The sequence below is a fragment of the Medicago truncatula genome, chromosome 4 (genome assembly GCF_003473485.1).
Source record: "Medicago truncatula cultivar Jemalong A17 chromosome 4, MtrunA17r5.0-ANR, whole genome shotgun sequence".
NCBI classification, from domain to species: domain Eukaryota; kingdom Viridiplantae; phylum Streptophyta; class Magnoliopsida; order Fabales; family Fabaceae; genus Medicago; species Medicago truncatula.
Window position 1 is genome coordinate 57,728,616 of NC_053045.1, and position 16,186 is coordinate 57,744,801.

The 16,186-nt window shown below is 33.6% G+C and overlaps 2 protein-coding genes across 2 annotated transcripts; both read right to left on the reverse strand.

Annotated features, from left to right (window-relative positions):
* Positions 1-1,275: 1,275 nt before the first annotated feature.
* On the reverse strand, positions 1,276-10,359 carry LOC11415122 (uncharacterized protein C4F10.09c). Its single transcript, XM_003609613.4, has 16 exons — positions 9,610-10,359; positions 8,722-8,797; positions 8,005-8,124; positions 6,796-6,871; positions 6,487-6,555; positions 6,116-6,196; positions 5,768-5,839; positions 5,125-5,217; positions 4,874-5,008; positions 4,646-4,729; positions 4,418-4,561; positions 4,231-4,320; positions 4,064-4,146; positions 3,526-3,903; positions 2,586-2,808; positions 1,276-2,178 (listed from the first exon to the last, which is right to left on the reverse strand). The coding sequence occupies exons 1-16, from the start codon at positions 10,304-10,306 to the stop codon at positions 1,501-1,503; spliced, it is 3,099 nt and encodes a 1,032-aa protein (XP_003609661.2). The 5' UTR covers positions 10,307-10,359; the 3' UTR covers positions 1,276-1,500.
* Positions 10,360-15,644: 5,285 nt separating this feature from the next.
* On the reverse strand, positions 15,645-16,131 carry LOC112420956 (uncharacterized). The gene is made up of 2 exons (XM_024780810.1): positions 16,045-16,131; positions 15,645-15,932 (listed from the first exon to the last, which is right to left on the reverse strand). Exons 1-2 carry the CDS (start codon positions 16,129-16,131, stop codon positions 15,645-15,647), a joined length of 375 nt encoding a protein of 124 aa, XP_024636578.1.
* Between the last annotated feature and the right edge of the window lie 55 nt (positions 16,132-16,186).

A 16,186-nucleotide genomic window follows, 5' to 3' on the forward strand; every position in this document is an offset into this window, starting at 1 on the left:
TGAGTAAGTTATTTGATGAGTATTTTTATATTAATTAAGTAACCGAGGTGTGGTTAAATAGTAGGTTTTTAACTGGTTTTTATCTTATATAAAATGGATAGAGTTGTAGCTATGTAGTAACAACTTGATCACAATCTTGTGCCCTTCACCTAAATTTCCTAGGATTACCTTAACTAATGGTTTTGTCTTATAGTCTCACCTGTATAAATAACGTATTAAAATAAAGGGAAATGCTAACTTATATTTTTGGGCATAAGTTAAGAAACTAATTGTAGAAGGTTTTTCTTAGAATTTTTGTGTGATTATTTTAAAATTAATATGTCATTTGAGATGAAAAATATAAGAGACGTGAAGGTGATTCTCTTTTAATTTCAAGGGTTTGGTCTTGGACCTGGAGGTTCCGGGTTCGAGACACGCAAATGTCCTCAGAGAAAAATAAATGTAAATTTATTTATAAATATCTTTGAATTTGAAAGATTTTCTCTACCTTGTACCAGATTACCCCCTCACCCTAAATTATCTTTATAAAAAAAGTGATTCTCTTTTAACTATTGATGTCTGTCTAATTAAACATCTAAGTTTGTTGTAAGGTTAGAATAATCATTTGTGTAGATTAGCTGATTCACCAAAAAAATACTAAAAAATGTTACATATTATATCACACTATGATAATGAAGAGTGCATGACTAACTGGTACATATTCTTCGTTTTTTGTGATGATTTCAGGTTCAGAGTAGTTGTTGTTACTTGTTTGTAGGGTGTGCGAATTATTATTTTTTATTTGAAGATGAGCTTGTTTGACATGGATTTGAGTGTAGTGATCCCATCTGTAGTGCTCAATCATATTCATCAAATTCCTTATAGGAATCATGAGGATCAGAAGAAGAAAGGGATTTCTAGTATCTTTGTAGACATTTTGGCTCTTAGGCATTTTCCTTGGCATATTTTTTAGCTTTATTTTCGTAAGCTTATAAACCTATAAAAACATATTTTGATTATATCTTTGCTTACTGTATGCATATTACATAGCACTTAGAAAATATGAGATCTTGTTAATTGCACATTTCGTGAAATTAATGTAAATTTCCAGCAATTTTACATTACCAATCTAACATTTTAATCAAGAGACGGCTATTAACATTTTAAAGTACTGGTCAATCAGCTTAACTCATCTTATAAGGGATAATGCATAATATGTGGAGGGGCCGGGGTTCGACAATCAATGGATCATTGTCTAAGTTAGAACTTGCCCCATTATCAATACTAATAACCACATGAAAAAATCGTATGAAACTAAATAATTCAAGTTACATGTTGATTACAGCAGACAAAAATAAGTCTTTCTCAAGTTAATATATAACAGCACCAAAAAGATATTTTTGTAAAAATAATACAAATTTCACTACTTGTAGAAAGAAGCACTTTAAGAATGCATGGCCGCCAACAACCATAAACAAAACTTGTGAGGACTATAAATAATACAAGTTACTTGGGAAAACTTCATTGACCAGACTTCTTTTTTCTTTTCTTGGATTTGTTTTTCTTCTTAGGTTTTTTCTCAGCATCATCATCATCTTCCAGTGTATGCTCTTTCTCAGCATCATCATCTTCCAGTATATGTTCATACTCTTCATAACTTGCAAATGGAGATGCACCACTTTTGCCACCAATTTTACGTTTTCTTTTTCTTTTGTCAACATTATACTCAACATCATCAATATCACCTATGTCAAGATCATTGTCATCATCAACAGCAGCAAATGGAGTATCCTCTTCCATATCTGAGGGTATATCTATCTCTGCATCACTAAGATCACCAATATCGATCTCTCCATCACTAACATCACCAACCAAGTCATCATCGTCCTCATTGGCTACATTATCCAAATCATCATAATCATAGTCACCGTCTGGTCCCAAAGTGGGATCAGCAGAATCCAAGAGATCCTCAATCTCTTCATTATCACTTTCATCACCACCATCAACCTCATCATCACCGTCAGCATCAAAATAATCTGCAGCATCCTCGTCATCAGTTGATTTCTTCTTCTTTTTCTTTGGCTTTGAAGAACTCTTTTTGATTGTATAGAATTTATGGAAAACAAGATCCTCTGGCGGTACATCTACTTCAGCAAGGGAAAGAATCTCAGGCCCAACCAAGAGGTTGTTAATATCCATCTGCAAAATGGAAAGGAAAAGATGTTAAACAAGTTGAATCAGAAGGCTGGAGGAAGATGCATTAACCTTAAAAAATCAAGTTGCTGAAAAAGCAACAATGATAATGAATATAACAAGCAATCTTAACTCATCAAACATCTACTTCACACAATTAATCAGAATTTTGCACGTCATTAACCAAAATTTCCAGATGATCAAATATACATGATATTCGATTAACCATAATTAGTGTTCAAATATAAACATTAGAAAATTGTGGTTAATTGTGTTCAATGATGGTTAATAAGTAGTAAAACTCGGTTCTTTTAAATTAACTATCCACTGAATGTAATTAACCACATTTTAATTGCATTAACCGTATAATTTAGTGTAAAATTTGTATGGCAACATAACAACGCTTTGTTTACCTGCTTGACAGGTTCAATCTGAGAACCACCATGCCAAGTGGTTTGTTTTGGTTTTTTCTCCATGAATTTATCTAGGAAAGCTGTTAAAGAGAGGTCATTTAAAGGGTTTCCGTTGTAGACAATGTTGGCACCAGAAAGGAGAGTTCTTGCCATGGTGGCAACTGAAGGGTGTGCATGTGAAGCAAGCACCAATAACTCCCACCAACTTACATGGTCTGCATTGCTGTTGAGATGGATAAACAATTTAGTTTAGAAGGTGCTACAAGAAAATGAATACAAGAAGGTTCTGTAAACATTTAACTGAATGCCTATTTAACAAAAATATTATTTAATTGAATAGAAAATAAAATTAAAATTTGCATGAATTATCAATATAATTTGTTTCTCTAGACTATTATGAGAGTTTGAGAATAAGCTAAAAATTTATAGATATGCATAAGTGTTGAGAGTCGAAAGTCCCACATCCAGATAGCGCCTATATTATAATACTCAGATAACCTTACATGCTAGTTTTGTATGGTTGAGTCAGGATGGTATTGGAGCCAATATGAGCCACTCGTATTATCAATGAAAAATGTGCAATCATGCTGGATTGCAAGAGTTGCTGAATAATCTTTCTTATTATAACGCCCACCAAAGGCACCCACTACTGCAAGCTCTCATCTACTAGAATTGTTAACCACTTTCTCTTCCCATTAGAGGCAACCACAATATATTATGGACCTAACAACATTTTCCCTATTCCACTCTTACAGTGTATTTTTTCCTAACAACATTTTCCCTATTCCGCTCTTACAGTGTATTTTTTGTTAGAAGCAATGTGGCATGTGCCTTGCGCAGTTTATGTAAGCCCCAAATGCTTTGAACCAATGATTGCAGAAAAAGTTTATTCTTTGATATCTAAATGAGAACTAATATGAAAATAAATCAAGCAAATTACCAATAAGAGGGCTCTCTGTGTCGTGGATCATAGCCTCCCGGCAACACAGGCTTCTTAGCAGATTCCTGTGTTTTTTTAACTTCATCATCTGATTCAGACTTCGATTTCTTGTGTTTCGCTTTACTCTTTTCAAGTGAAAAACTTCCATCCTCCAAAGCATCGTCTAAATCGTCGTCGTCGTCTTCAGAAGATGCTACCTGATCATCTTCACTTTCAGAAGAATCTGCGTCAGAATTGGCAGTGTCACCATTCTGAACAGGTACAATATTATCACTTAGTTTCTTTGATACAGTTACAGGTTTCTTATCCGTTTCTTCTATAACATCTTCAAAGTGTTCAAACTCATCGTCAATAGACTCGTTCTGCAATGCCGTATTCCTATATGACAAGTGAAGATGATGAATAGATGATTATCCTTTCTGGTCAAATGAATAACAATGTACAAATCTTTCACACTGACAACTATAAAAATAAAATAAAAAATAAAAGTAGTAGTAATGGCAATGACATGGAGCAAGCATCACCCAGCATTACTTACCATAAAGGTGGTCTGGCTTTAAATAGTTCAGAAAGAAGGAAAAGGCATGCACAGGCATGTTGTGGTGGCTGCTGAAGTGCAATCTGAATGAATAAAAAATAGTGTTATCTAATCTTATCGTATCTTATAACAAGACGAAAGATAGAGAAAGTGAAGTTTAATAATACCTGCAGTAGACGTTTAGAAAATGCAGCTACTCGCTTTAAATTAACATCCCTTTTCATCGCTCTTAGAATAAGTGCAATAAACATTTCTGCCTGAGAACAAGCTAGTTAGAAGAAATCTACAGGGTGAATAAAAGTAAAAGATCAAGCATTTTTGTCCCAAAGGCAACAATTTTAAGAGTTTTCTTACTTTGGATGTATTCATGGCAGCAGGAAGCAGGAGTTTCGAGTACAAAGCACGGTAAAATCGATCACTGGCTATTTGATTCTTGGATGAAATTTTATCAAGAAGCATCAGAGCTTGAACTCCTACATTGAAATTTTTTGAATGAACCTGCAAGGTTATAGTTTTTGTCAAAACCTTTAAGTGAGAACCAAATGGAAAAGTAGGTTTCAATTATATCAGTGTAGTGATTACCAATTGGAAAAGTACTGGTGTTTGAACATCAATGATGTCATCGGCCTCATCACTTGAGACAAAAGGAAATGCTCTATTCACTCCCTATGAAAATAGCAAAAGATTGTGCAAATCAAGACATAGGTTGTGGAAAATCCCAGAGAATGACTGAATTTGATGTTAAAAATTTCACAATCATTAATTAATATTAGTTTGTGAAAATTCATAATATTACTATTGTTTACTTACCGTTAAGAGAGCAGATAGAAGCCTGGAGTCCATTTCGGCATGTGATTCTGAGAACTCTTCGGGTTTTTTCTCTTTTGAATTTTCCTTACTGCTTTTATCAACCGTTTGACTGTTGCTTGGTCCAGTGATCAAAACCTGTAGATTTCTAATTGTTAATTTTTTCCTATTTTCTAACCTATGAGGATGATCCATGTGTTATCATCGGTTAGAGATAAGCTAAGGGGTGGGAGGATATTAGAGAAAACCGATACCTTAAATAGTGCAAAATATACATCAATTAGACGTTTCGCCACTTTTGGTCCATCTCCTTTATTGGTGAGACGTAGTTGGCTCAAGAAGTTAACCTTAAAACACAGAAAAGGGAATGAAATAATTCAGTAAAGGCATGACAAAAGTCATCAAAAATTAAACCGCCAGTTTTGTGACTGCAGAAAAGTGATTTCAAAAGATAAACTCTTGCTATTAGAATTTTTCAGTGTGAAGAATTATTACGTTGTGGTCTGAAATTTATTTCATTGAATGAGTTGAGTTACAAGACAACATATTTATATAGTTGGAACAGATAATTCAAAGCTTAACATCTAGGAAACGAATTCAAACATAATAACTGAATCTTAACAGCTTTAACAGAGGTCATTTTTAAGCATTCAGTGTTATTATGCAATTACAGAATAACTATATATTCAAATACTTACCATACAGAATGTTCTCATTTAACATAAGCATCATATGAAGATGGAAATGACAATAAAGAAAAGGTACAGTATGTTGCAAAATCTAATATTGAAGAATGTGTGTGAAAAAATCTGCTACATCTGAAGAAAAGAAGCATGGAGCAACCAAGTTTGTGTTCAAATTACTTAAGAACTGTAAGAATAGAAAAGTAAGACTTACAGCATGGTACTGTCCACGTGGTCCTAAATGAGGCCGAAAGAGAAAAGAATCCACCTCATTAACAACCACAGCCTGCATCAGAAAAATAAATAGCAAGTATAAATTAAGAAGGAGGACATCATTAACGAAAACAAATTAGGAGGTAAATATGAGACTGAATATACAAGCATGTCTATCATCTTCAGATACCATAAACCAAACGAAGCATGAGTAACATTTCTTCAAGTATATATCTATTTCCTAGCAACATTGATAAACTCCAAAAGTTGGCTAAAAGATAAATTATTTATACTCCCACAGCTAAATTGAAAAGGTTGAAACTACAATAGATGTTGAAAGTATACATACCTTCATATTTGGGTGCTGAGACAAAAGGTTGGACAAGTGATAGTCGGCATTAGATGCTGCTTTATTATCTGGATCTCCAAGCTGAAGGAAAAAAAAAAAAAAGTGTTTAGTTACAGTTTGTTGGATTTCTGGGAAGCTTACTTACCACCTCCTAAAACCTATGTAGCACCGACACTAAAAATTGAAGAGTGTCTGGAGACCGACACAAGTTGGTATCCAACATTGACACATATTGCACTAAATCAATTTCACTTTCTTAAATTATTATCAATGTCGTGTCCAGCGTCTGTGCAAGTGCTTTGTAGCCTATAACACCATCGAATGAAATATCAAATATGTTTCAAATAAGTCATAGCTCAGTGTTCACTCACTTTATTAACAAGTGCAGAAAGTAATCTGCGCTCTTGCTCTGACTTCCTACTCAGTAGCACATATATGGTCTGCAGGCAAAAAAAAAAGGACAGCCACTCAATAGTTATTAGTTTAGTCATAAATTTGTTTAGTATATATGAGAAAATGTGGCACTAAATCTTAAAACATGTCTTCACAGATTACATAAGTTACACAAATAAAAATTAAAATGACAAAATGCAAGAGGAAAACAAGCCAAATTATTTCCTGTTAGTCACAGTTTGATTTTCTACAAAAACTCAGTTAAGCCAAAATGTTGAGTTACTAACCTTTAATGACTTGTTTTTCAGAGCTGGTAGCATGTCTCGGGATGCTTCTTCAAGTGAAACAACAAACCGTTCATATCTGAGGCAAGTAGGCAACAGAAGATAGCAAATGAAACGCTAAAAAAGCTTGAACTGACAGATAAATGACATGGTTTTTGAAAACTGGCAATATTATGATTACTCAATATTATGATCATAGCGGCCGATAGCGGCGCTATAGCGGCGACGAACCGCTACGCTAATTGTCTTTGCGGTGCGGAATGAGATAGCGGCGCTATAGCAGCCGCTTCAGCTGCTACAGCGGCATAGCGGATAGCGGACGCTTCAACCGCTATTTGATTTTAGTCGAAAATTTTCAAATTGACACTATTTTTAAAACATTTTGTATGGTTTCCGAATTTCTAAATTTATTTTAGGGGATTTTTAAAACCAAATTGACTATGTTGTATGGTTTCTCTGTTCTTTTTTTCTTCCTCTGTTTTATGGTTTCTCTTGTTTTATGATTTTTTTTATTTATTACTATATCTTTTGATTTATGAATGTCTCATGAGATTTGCATTTATAATTAATTTTATATTAAATATAAGTTTTTTTAGAAATATGTAAGTTTGTTTATACTCTATAACATTATTATGTAATTTGTTCAAAAAATAATCAGATATCGGTGACCACTATTTGTCATACCACTATACGCTAACCTGCTATCCCACTTTTGAGGTCGGACTCTACACACCGCTATCCGAGATTGACTACTATGTTGAATTTTGATTAAGACTTTTGATACTATGTTGGAAACTTTAAAGCTTTCATAAGATTTGGGTGTTTTGTATGATTTATGAATGTTTCATGAGATTTGAATGTTATATTTAATTTTATATTAGATATATGTTTGTTTATAATTTATAGTATTATTTACGTAATTTGTCAAAAAAAGTTATCAAATAGTGGTCATAGCGCTATCCGCTATCCCGCTATAGCATTTTTGGGGTCAGCCGTTACGCGCCGCAATCCGCAATTGACTACTATGATTATGATTACTCAACACTAATATTGAAAATGTGAGGTAAAGCATCACACAGGAAAGTTTTGTACTGTCAGCTACTACAATTAACAAGCCAGTGGCATTTAGAATGTGCTTAAGAAACCTTTAACCGAGTCAAATCAGAGTATATGATTTATGATTATGATCATGAACAAAGTTGTCACACAAACCTCTGCTTCAAACATTCCTCCCAATACCAGAAAAGTAGAAGGGAGTGGCCATCTTTAGTTTCAGGAATGTGATTTAGTGGCCGCTGTATCAGGGTCTTCAATTTACGATCTGGTAATAAGCTGCGAGCAAGATAGGGAAAAAATGAAGTAATAAGCAAGATAGAGAAAAAATAAAATCAGTGCATTGGTGATGTATGTGATTCAATGCTATGCAAATTATACATGTTTCCTCTACAGTCCATGTAATCAGATAACTTACAAGTATGCAAACCAAAAAATTACAACACAATATCATATTTGCACACACACACACACTTATAGATATTCAATTAAATTGACATGTACTGACACTGAAAAATGTATCCACTATAAATCATAATAACCATTAGATTAATAAAAAAAAATTGACTTTAATTATATCAACCTCAAAATTCATACAAATAATGGTTTCTGATTGGTTGACAGTGTAAAAAGATTTACACCAACAATGAATCAAAATTAATCTTTCTCTAAATATATATAGTTGGCACTTGGTAGAGTATTTAGATGACAAGTATTTTACATTTGATTATTTTTATCACTTCCAAAACCATCACAAATATTTTTTTCTCATTCTTCTCGGAGAATCTTGTTGAAAAGCCTACATGATTAATGATAGAAGGTTTTTTCATAATAGGGAAGGCATGTAAGAGGGAGAGACAATGGGGAAATGCAGACCTTGCAATAAATAATTCTTGAAGTGCTTCAAAGCCTGACAAGGCATGACGCTTTCCGACCTTGGATGTCACCATTCCTAGAGTAAACAATAAAATCCATCAAAGGCTCAAAGTCTAGGGCCCATAAGGAAAGGACAGGTGATAATATATCGGTTAATGTAAAGCCAAAGTAAAGACACACAGAGGCAATCTCAACAAACAAAACAAAATAAAAATTGAATGGAAGAAAAACCATGACTTTAAAATAATAAATTGCACCAACAAAACAGCACATGGTCAAAAAATTGGTGCAAATGAAACTCCCAGCATGAGAAAAGCTGGAATAGATATCCCATAATCCTCAAATGTAAATATAAGTAATATATGCAGGGGTGTGCTGCTAGGAAAAGAAAACAATTTTTCTTTCAGAACATTAGATAGAACATAGAAATCTGGTAATGATATGTCACATTCAAATCGAAGAGCTAGTGCAGATTCAAAATAAAGGGGAAACAGATTTTACAAGTCAGAATATGTACAAAGATAAGACAATGAAATGGCTAAAAACTTAGAAAGGAGAAATCTCAATTTAGAGAACAAAAAATAAAGCCAATAGAAGCCGTCAAAAGAATCAATCATTTCGACGAATATCAATTTCAAGGCATATAGTGTATGTAATACATTACGTAAGTCTCTCTTAGCAGAACAATACAACGTCTTGAGCAAATAATTAAGTAATCAAAACTTGATATATCCACATGTTCTCTTAGCAGTATCACCCATCTTGCAATGCTAATCCTTCAATGCATACTAAACTTTAAATTTCTATACATGCATGACAACTCAAACTAAGCATGCATAACAAGATAAATAACAACAAAATCAATGAAAAACAAAGAATTGAATTTACCTAAAAGTGCATCAAGAGACCTCAAATTTGCAACAGGATTATCACCAACCAAGACAGAAAAAGCAGAAACTTTATCAGCAGCAGTACCAGACCTCTGAGTAGAAATCAACATCTTAATATCACTACTACGTCCCCTAGTTGATTCATAATCCTGAGAAAATTGTGCCATCAACCTCTCACCCAATTCCCTCTTCTTCTCAGCAAACCCTTTCCACTCTCCCAAATTCTTCATCTCCACTTTCTTCCCTTCCCCGATCACCTTACCTTCAAGCTCACCTGCATCCTCAAACCAAACACCCAATTCACTTGCTTTCATCAATGGAAGCTTTGGAAGATTCTTGAACTTGTTGTAATACCCTTTTCCCTTATTAGCATCGTTGTCCAATGACAGAACAGGTGGTTTCGGTTTAGGTTCTGGTTTTTTCGATTTGGAATTTTCATGGGGTTCGTTGTTTTTGCTAAAAGTTTTGTTTTTTGGCTTTTGGGTATTTTGGGGAGTGGCTTTTTCAGGTGTTTTCTGTTGTTGTTGTTGTTTCTTTGGTTTGGTTTTGCGAAAATCGACATCATTGAAACCTGAAGAATCAGTTTGGGAAGTGGATAAGCCGAGTGAAGAAGCGAAAGAAGCTACTTCGGATTTGAGCAGGTTGATGTCTTCTATGTTTGGTAAGGGTTTGTCGGATTTTGATTTTGCCGCCATTGTTGCAGGTTGAAGGAAGGAAAGAAGAGAGAAAGTTTCACGTAGTAGAAGAAACAGAACAAACAGGGTTTAAGAATCTTGGGCCGTGGTAGTTGGGCCCAGCTATGGACTAGCGCAAAATCTTGGAAGATTGCTTTTTAGGCCCCCCCAATATCTCTTTAAGCCCCCTAAAAATACAAAAATAACCTTTATAATACATCCGGTAGTTACATACCGGTAGTGCATTTTAAATTTTCACATTTTACACCTTCGGTATGTACATACCAGAGGCACATTTACAAATTTTCGCGTTTATCGCATTATGTTATTTAAATGTACATGTTCTGCTATGTTGAAAAATTCACAAACTTTTGGTAGGGTGCATAAAATTTACAGAAATAAAAGGATCAAACTTTTCATTGAATATGACAGAACTCTAAAAAAATTATGCAGAAACAATACGAGAGAGGAAGAAGCAAGGTTTACCTTCTAAATGATTGCAATTGAGTAAAGATTGACGCCATTTGTTCTATTAATTGTGATGAAAACACAACAAAAATTGGCCAAAAAACGCAAGGTATGGAACAATATTGAAGCTTAGAAAATAACTCTTAAAAAACGCAAGGTATGGAACAACGTGGGTGGAGTACGGTATATATATACCGGAGGTGTAATTGAGAAATCGCAAAATGAATGTTCCTCCAGAACATAACTACCGAATGCGATAAACGTGAAAATTTGTAAATGTGCCTCCGGTATGTACATACCGAAGGTGTAAAATGTGAAAATTTAAAATGCACTACCGGTATGTAACTACCGGATGTTTATAAAGGTTATTTTTGTATTTTTAGGGGGCCTAAAGAGATATTGGGGGGGCCTGAAAAGCAATCTTCAAAATCTTGTATGCCTAGCCCACGTGTCCATAAGTGAAGATTATTACTTTTCCCCACCATATGCTATTCTCAAGCGTCCTGCAAAAAAGACCAAAATATTTCTGGTTGGATTATATAATCTGAATCATATTATAAGCATTTTTTGGATTATAAAATTTGAATTATTTCAAATTGTGATTTTTTGTGTTTTCTTTGATGTCAAAGGTCTCTGTTGACCATCGTAAAATCCTTGCATAAGCTGCAAAGCAGTTGCAGAGATTGTATGAACAGTCAACAATGACCATGACACCATACATACTCCTAAAAAACTAAAAAAATGTTAAATAAAAAGTAAGAAAAGAGGTGAAGTGATCAATGAAGGAATTTGTTGAAGATGCAAGCCTATTTATAGAAAAAATTGAGTGTATTCGGATTAATCTGAAACTAACAAAAAAATCGAATTATATTATCCAAATAGCACCAGATTGTATTTTGGAGGGTTTTCATGGATGATGACAGAAAAAAAAATAAAAAATAAAAAACAAGTAGACAACTTAAAACAACATAAACAACATACTATTCTAGGATGGTGTTCAAACATGTGTTTTTGAACTTGATCTTGCAGGCCTGTCAACTTTCATATTTCGATCGGCAGGCCAACTGGATCAAGTTTATAATAACACCTTGGCAACTGAGATATTCAGATAAAGAGTTAGAGCCTCTTTGTATCTATCTATCTATATATTTTTGACAACATGTTGAACATCTTCATCATGCACTTAGATAGAGAGCTATTTATTTGCGACCTCATGAAAAAGATCTTTAGCATAATGACAAAAATTTCCATGGTTTTGGTGTGTGTGTGTGTTTTGCTGGTAATGAAAATGAAAATAGAAACACTTATGTATAGAGGTATCTAGACGTTGTGGCCACAGAAACTGTCGATGCAATGTGGACCATACAAAAGAATCATATGCTGAATGGATTTGGATTATATAATCTAAATTGTACTTACACCCTAGTTAAATTCGGATTATATAATCTAAATTGTGCTTACACCCTATAAAATTGAGTTGAATTCGAATTATTTTAGCGTTTAAAAGAACATCTTTCGCGTAAAGTAAAACATAATGAAAATTTAAATTATATTATATATGCGGGCTGCTAACTTACCTCCACTCAAAAACATGTAAGAGTAAGTTAGCAACCCTACTCCCACTAGTATTTTACCAAAAAACCAAATAATATCTATTTAAAACAATGTTTTGCGTAAGGATAAATCTGTAAATTGGATTTTATGTTTTTTTTAAATAGAAAACAAGTTTCTTTTTTTTCCTGTTGGAACATGACAAAGTCGCCAACCTCTAAAAACATTATTACACCCCTCAAAATGTTACTGTTTGTCGGTGATGCCCTTATGTATTTTGGCCATATGTATTTTTTTGGGGGAGAAATTACACATTTTTATTGAATATATTTTGGCCATATGTATTTTTCAACAAATAAAAATGTGTATATTTCAGTATGTGTATAGTTTATGTGTCGAGGCCAATTTGTTAAAAAAAAAAAAAAAAAAGTGTGGAGACCAATAGTGTCCAGGCTTGAATGAAGTTGAGGAAAAGAAGAACAAATAACGTAACAGTGTCGAGGCCAAGAGCGTTTAAAAAAATGTTTCAAACAAAAAATTATTATAAAACGAAAGTTACAATTATGCCCACTCATCAAAGTAGTGTTACTAAAGGCAAAATAGAGTTTATGGTAAATATAAGTGGGAGTAGACTTTCTAACTTACTCCTCCATGTTTTTGGGTGGGAGTAAGTTAGCAGCCCTATATATATGGGATTTGCTAGAACATACCCACTAGTTTTTAGGTGGGAGTGTTTTAACAAGCTACACTTTAAAGTGTATTTAACTACTTTTTATCTATAACTTGCTAAAACGCACCTTCTAAAAAATAAGTGGGTGTATCCTAGCAAATGCATATAGAAGCTGCTAACATACATCAACTTATTTTTTAGAATTAAGGTGTATTTAACAACTTTTTAGTTATATCTTTGCTAAAACACACCCTAATAAAAACTAATGGGTGTATCCTAGCAAACCCCTATATATATATATTATTTAAAACATAATAAAACAATTTAATTCAACAACATATAACTAACCATAGATAAAACATAATTCGAGAACATAAAACACGTAATTAAATAAAACATAGCACATTATCGCGGATTAGCTAAATTAATGTCTTCGTGTGGTGCGTCAAGGAGTGCCCTGATCTCTTCATAGTACCTGGGTCGGATCAAACTTTTTTGAATTTGTTCAACAGATCTGACCAACGAAGTGTCCAACTCGATCGACCCTCTAGTATTGTATTGACCAAAGATCGAGAACATGGTTCTCACGTCGTCGTCATTCATAAGCTTCATCCGGCTGAACCGCATACTCCCGACTGAGTCGGTCGATGGTTGTCGATACTCAACACCATCCACCATTTGTGTGTCTTTGTACTTGAGTTGGTGGTTGTCTTTGTAAATAAGTTTCAAATCTCCACCATCATCTCACACTCTCTTCCCCTCTCCTCCTCTTTCTTATACAACAATGTGTTTTCATCATTGACCTTTCATAAAAATAGGGTACTTTGGAAACTCAAAGATTGTATGAACTGTCAATGAGGATGGCAACGCATTGCAAAGAAGTGTAGTTTATCTGGGTGTCATGTTGGTTTGTTTGAGTGCAAGGTTGATCATCAAGGTTTCTTTCGCCTTACTTAAGAAACATACCTTACCCCAGTCCATTCCTCCCACTGTCTACTTCTCCTTCCCCTCCCCCCATCACCTTGCACCGCTAGTTTAGCCCCCCCCCCCCCCCCCCCGCGTCCATCTTCTTCTGCTGCAAATTTAGATTTACCCCGTTCCCTAGACAAGAAATATACTTATTGTAAATATATATAATAATAACATGAGATTTTATGTTATCATTTTGTTCTTTTCTTTTTGTTTATATTTGTATTTATTTTATGATTCTGACATCTAAATAATATAAAATAAATCAAAGTGTATTTAAATTCTTGTAAAATGTATTTTCGGATTATATATAATTCGAAAATTTATGGGAATTAAATTCGGATTATATAATATGAAGGATAGTTTAGGAAAAAACAGGGTGCGCAAGTAACACATAGGGTGGGAAAATAATAGTCATAAGTGAATGGAGGGAATTTTACCTCACACCTATACATTTATACTTTCACCCCATTGTGTTATTTATTTGGTTTAATTGAATACACGATTGGAACGCTTTTTATTAAAAATAAAACGGTTTTCGATTAAGTGCTATAAAAATAGGAGAAAGTTAACAGACACCTAGACATTAGTTAGGGAAATAAAACAAACAAGTTTTGTCCCTGTGAGCTTAGCTTACTTGGTAAGGGATAATGCATATTATATGCAAACCCCAGACACCCCACTTATTCACCTTTAAGGTGAATTTCTCTAGCCGATAGACTACTTTACAAAAGAAAAAACAAGTTTTTTTTTTAGGAATTTTACCTCACACCTATACATTTATACCTTCACCCTCATTGTGTTATTTATTTGGTTTAATTGAATACAGTATTGAAACGCTTCTTATTAAAAATAAAACGGTTTTCGATTAAGTGCTATAAAAATAGGAGAAAGTTAACCGACACCTAAACATTAGTTAGGGAAATAAAACAAACAAGTTTTGTCCATGTGAGCTTAGCTTACTTGGTAAGGGATAATGCATATTATATGCAAATCCCAGACACCCCACTTATTTACCTTTAAGGTGAATTTCTCTAGCCACTAGACTACTTTACAAAAAAAAAAAACAAGTTTTTTTTTTTTATAAATAAAGTAGTGTGCAAAATTTTTATTCGATAATTTTTTAACCAGTATCCTGGAAGCAGTGAGACATTGGTTAGCAAGACCAAAAGAAAAAACATAAAATTAAGACATTTACATTGTTACACCACAAATTATTCGATAATATATAATTACATATTGTACATTGATTTGAAGAAAAACGACATAAAAACATTGTACCAATTTAAAACCTGTGTTGATACTTTGTACACGTGAGTTTACCTTAGTTGATATGGATAATAATATATATAAAGTTTGGTGTTCAAACCCCTACCACCACCAAATAATAAAAATATTTATGTAAGGTCCGAGTTCAAACCTAAAAAAAAAAAAAACTTACTGATGCTCTTAAAATAAAAACTTACTGATGCTTTTTAAAAAAATGAAAAACAAATTGTAATAGGGAATAAACGTTTTATACATGGCTTCCCGAAATGTAAGTATTAGGTGCGTTTGTTTTAACTTATAAAATATAGATTTTATTTTAGAGAAAGCAAGAGATTTTTCTTTAGATATTTAAAAGAAAAAAACTCTGAAGCTTGTGTTTTTTTGGTAACAAAAGGGATGAAAAAAAAAAAGAGAAGCTAAAAAAGACTCATACTAGGGTCGAACAAACTCAACACCTATTGTATCTGCTAAGAGGATAGAGGCTATATCAGGAGGGGCTTCATTCAAAATAACAAGGCAACTATCACTAAGAGCACCCTTTTTAGCTAGAAAATCAGCTGCAGCGTTACCCTCACACAATGTATGTCGTAAACTAACCACCCAATCTCTACGAAGAAGCTGTTTAATAGCCATGATGAAATTTCCATATTTGTGATGAACATTCAAATCTTTTTGGACGAGGTCAACAACAGTAGTTGAATCAGAGTGACACACCACATGCTTAAATTCAGTATCCCAACACACAGCTTCAAACCATGGTATAAACCTAAAATCTCAACATGGAGAATGCAAGGTCTACTAATTTTTCCAAAGAAACCATGCAAAAAAGAACCTGTATGATCCGAATAAGACCACCAAAACCTCCCAAGTTGGAATTAAGGAATACACTGCCATCAACATTAAGAGCTACTGAATTCATACTAGGACGTTGCCAACTGAAATACGTGCAGGCTGCTGAACATTGTGATTAAAAA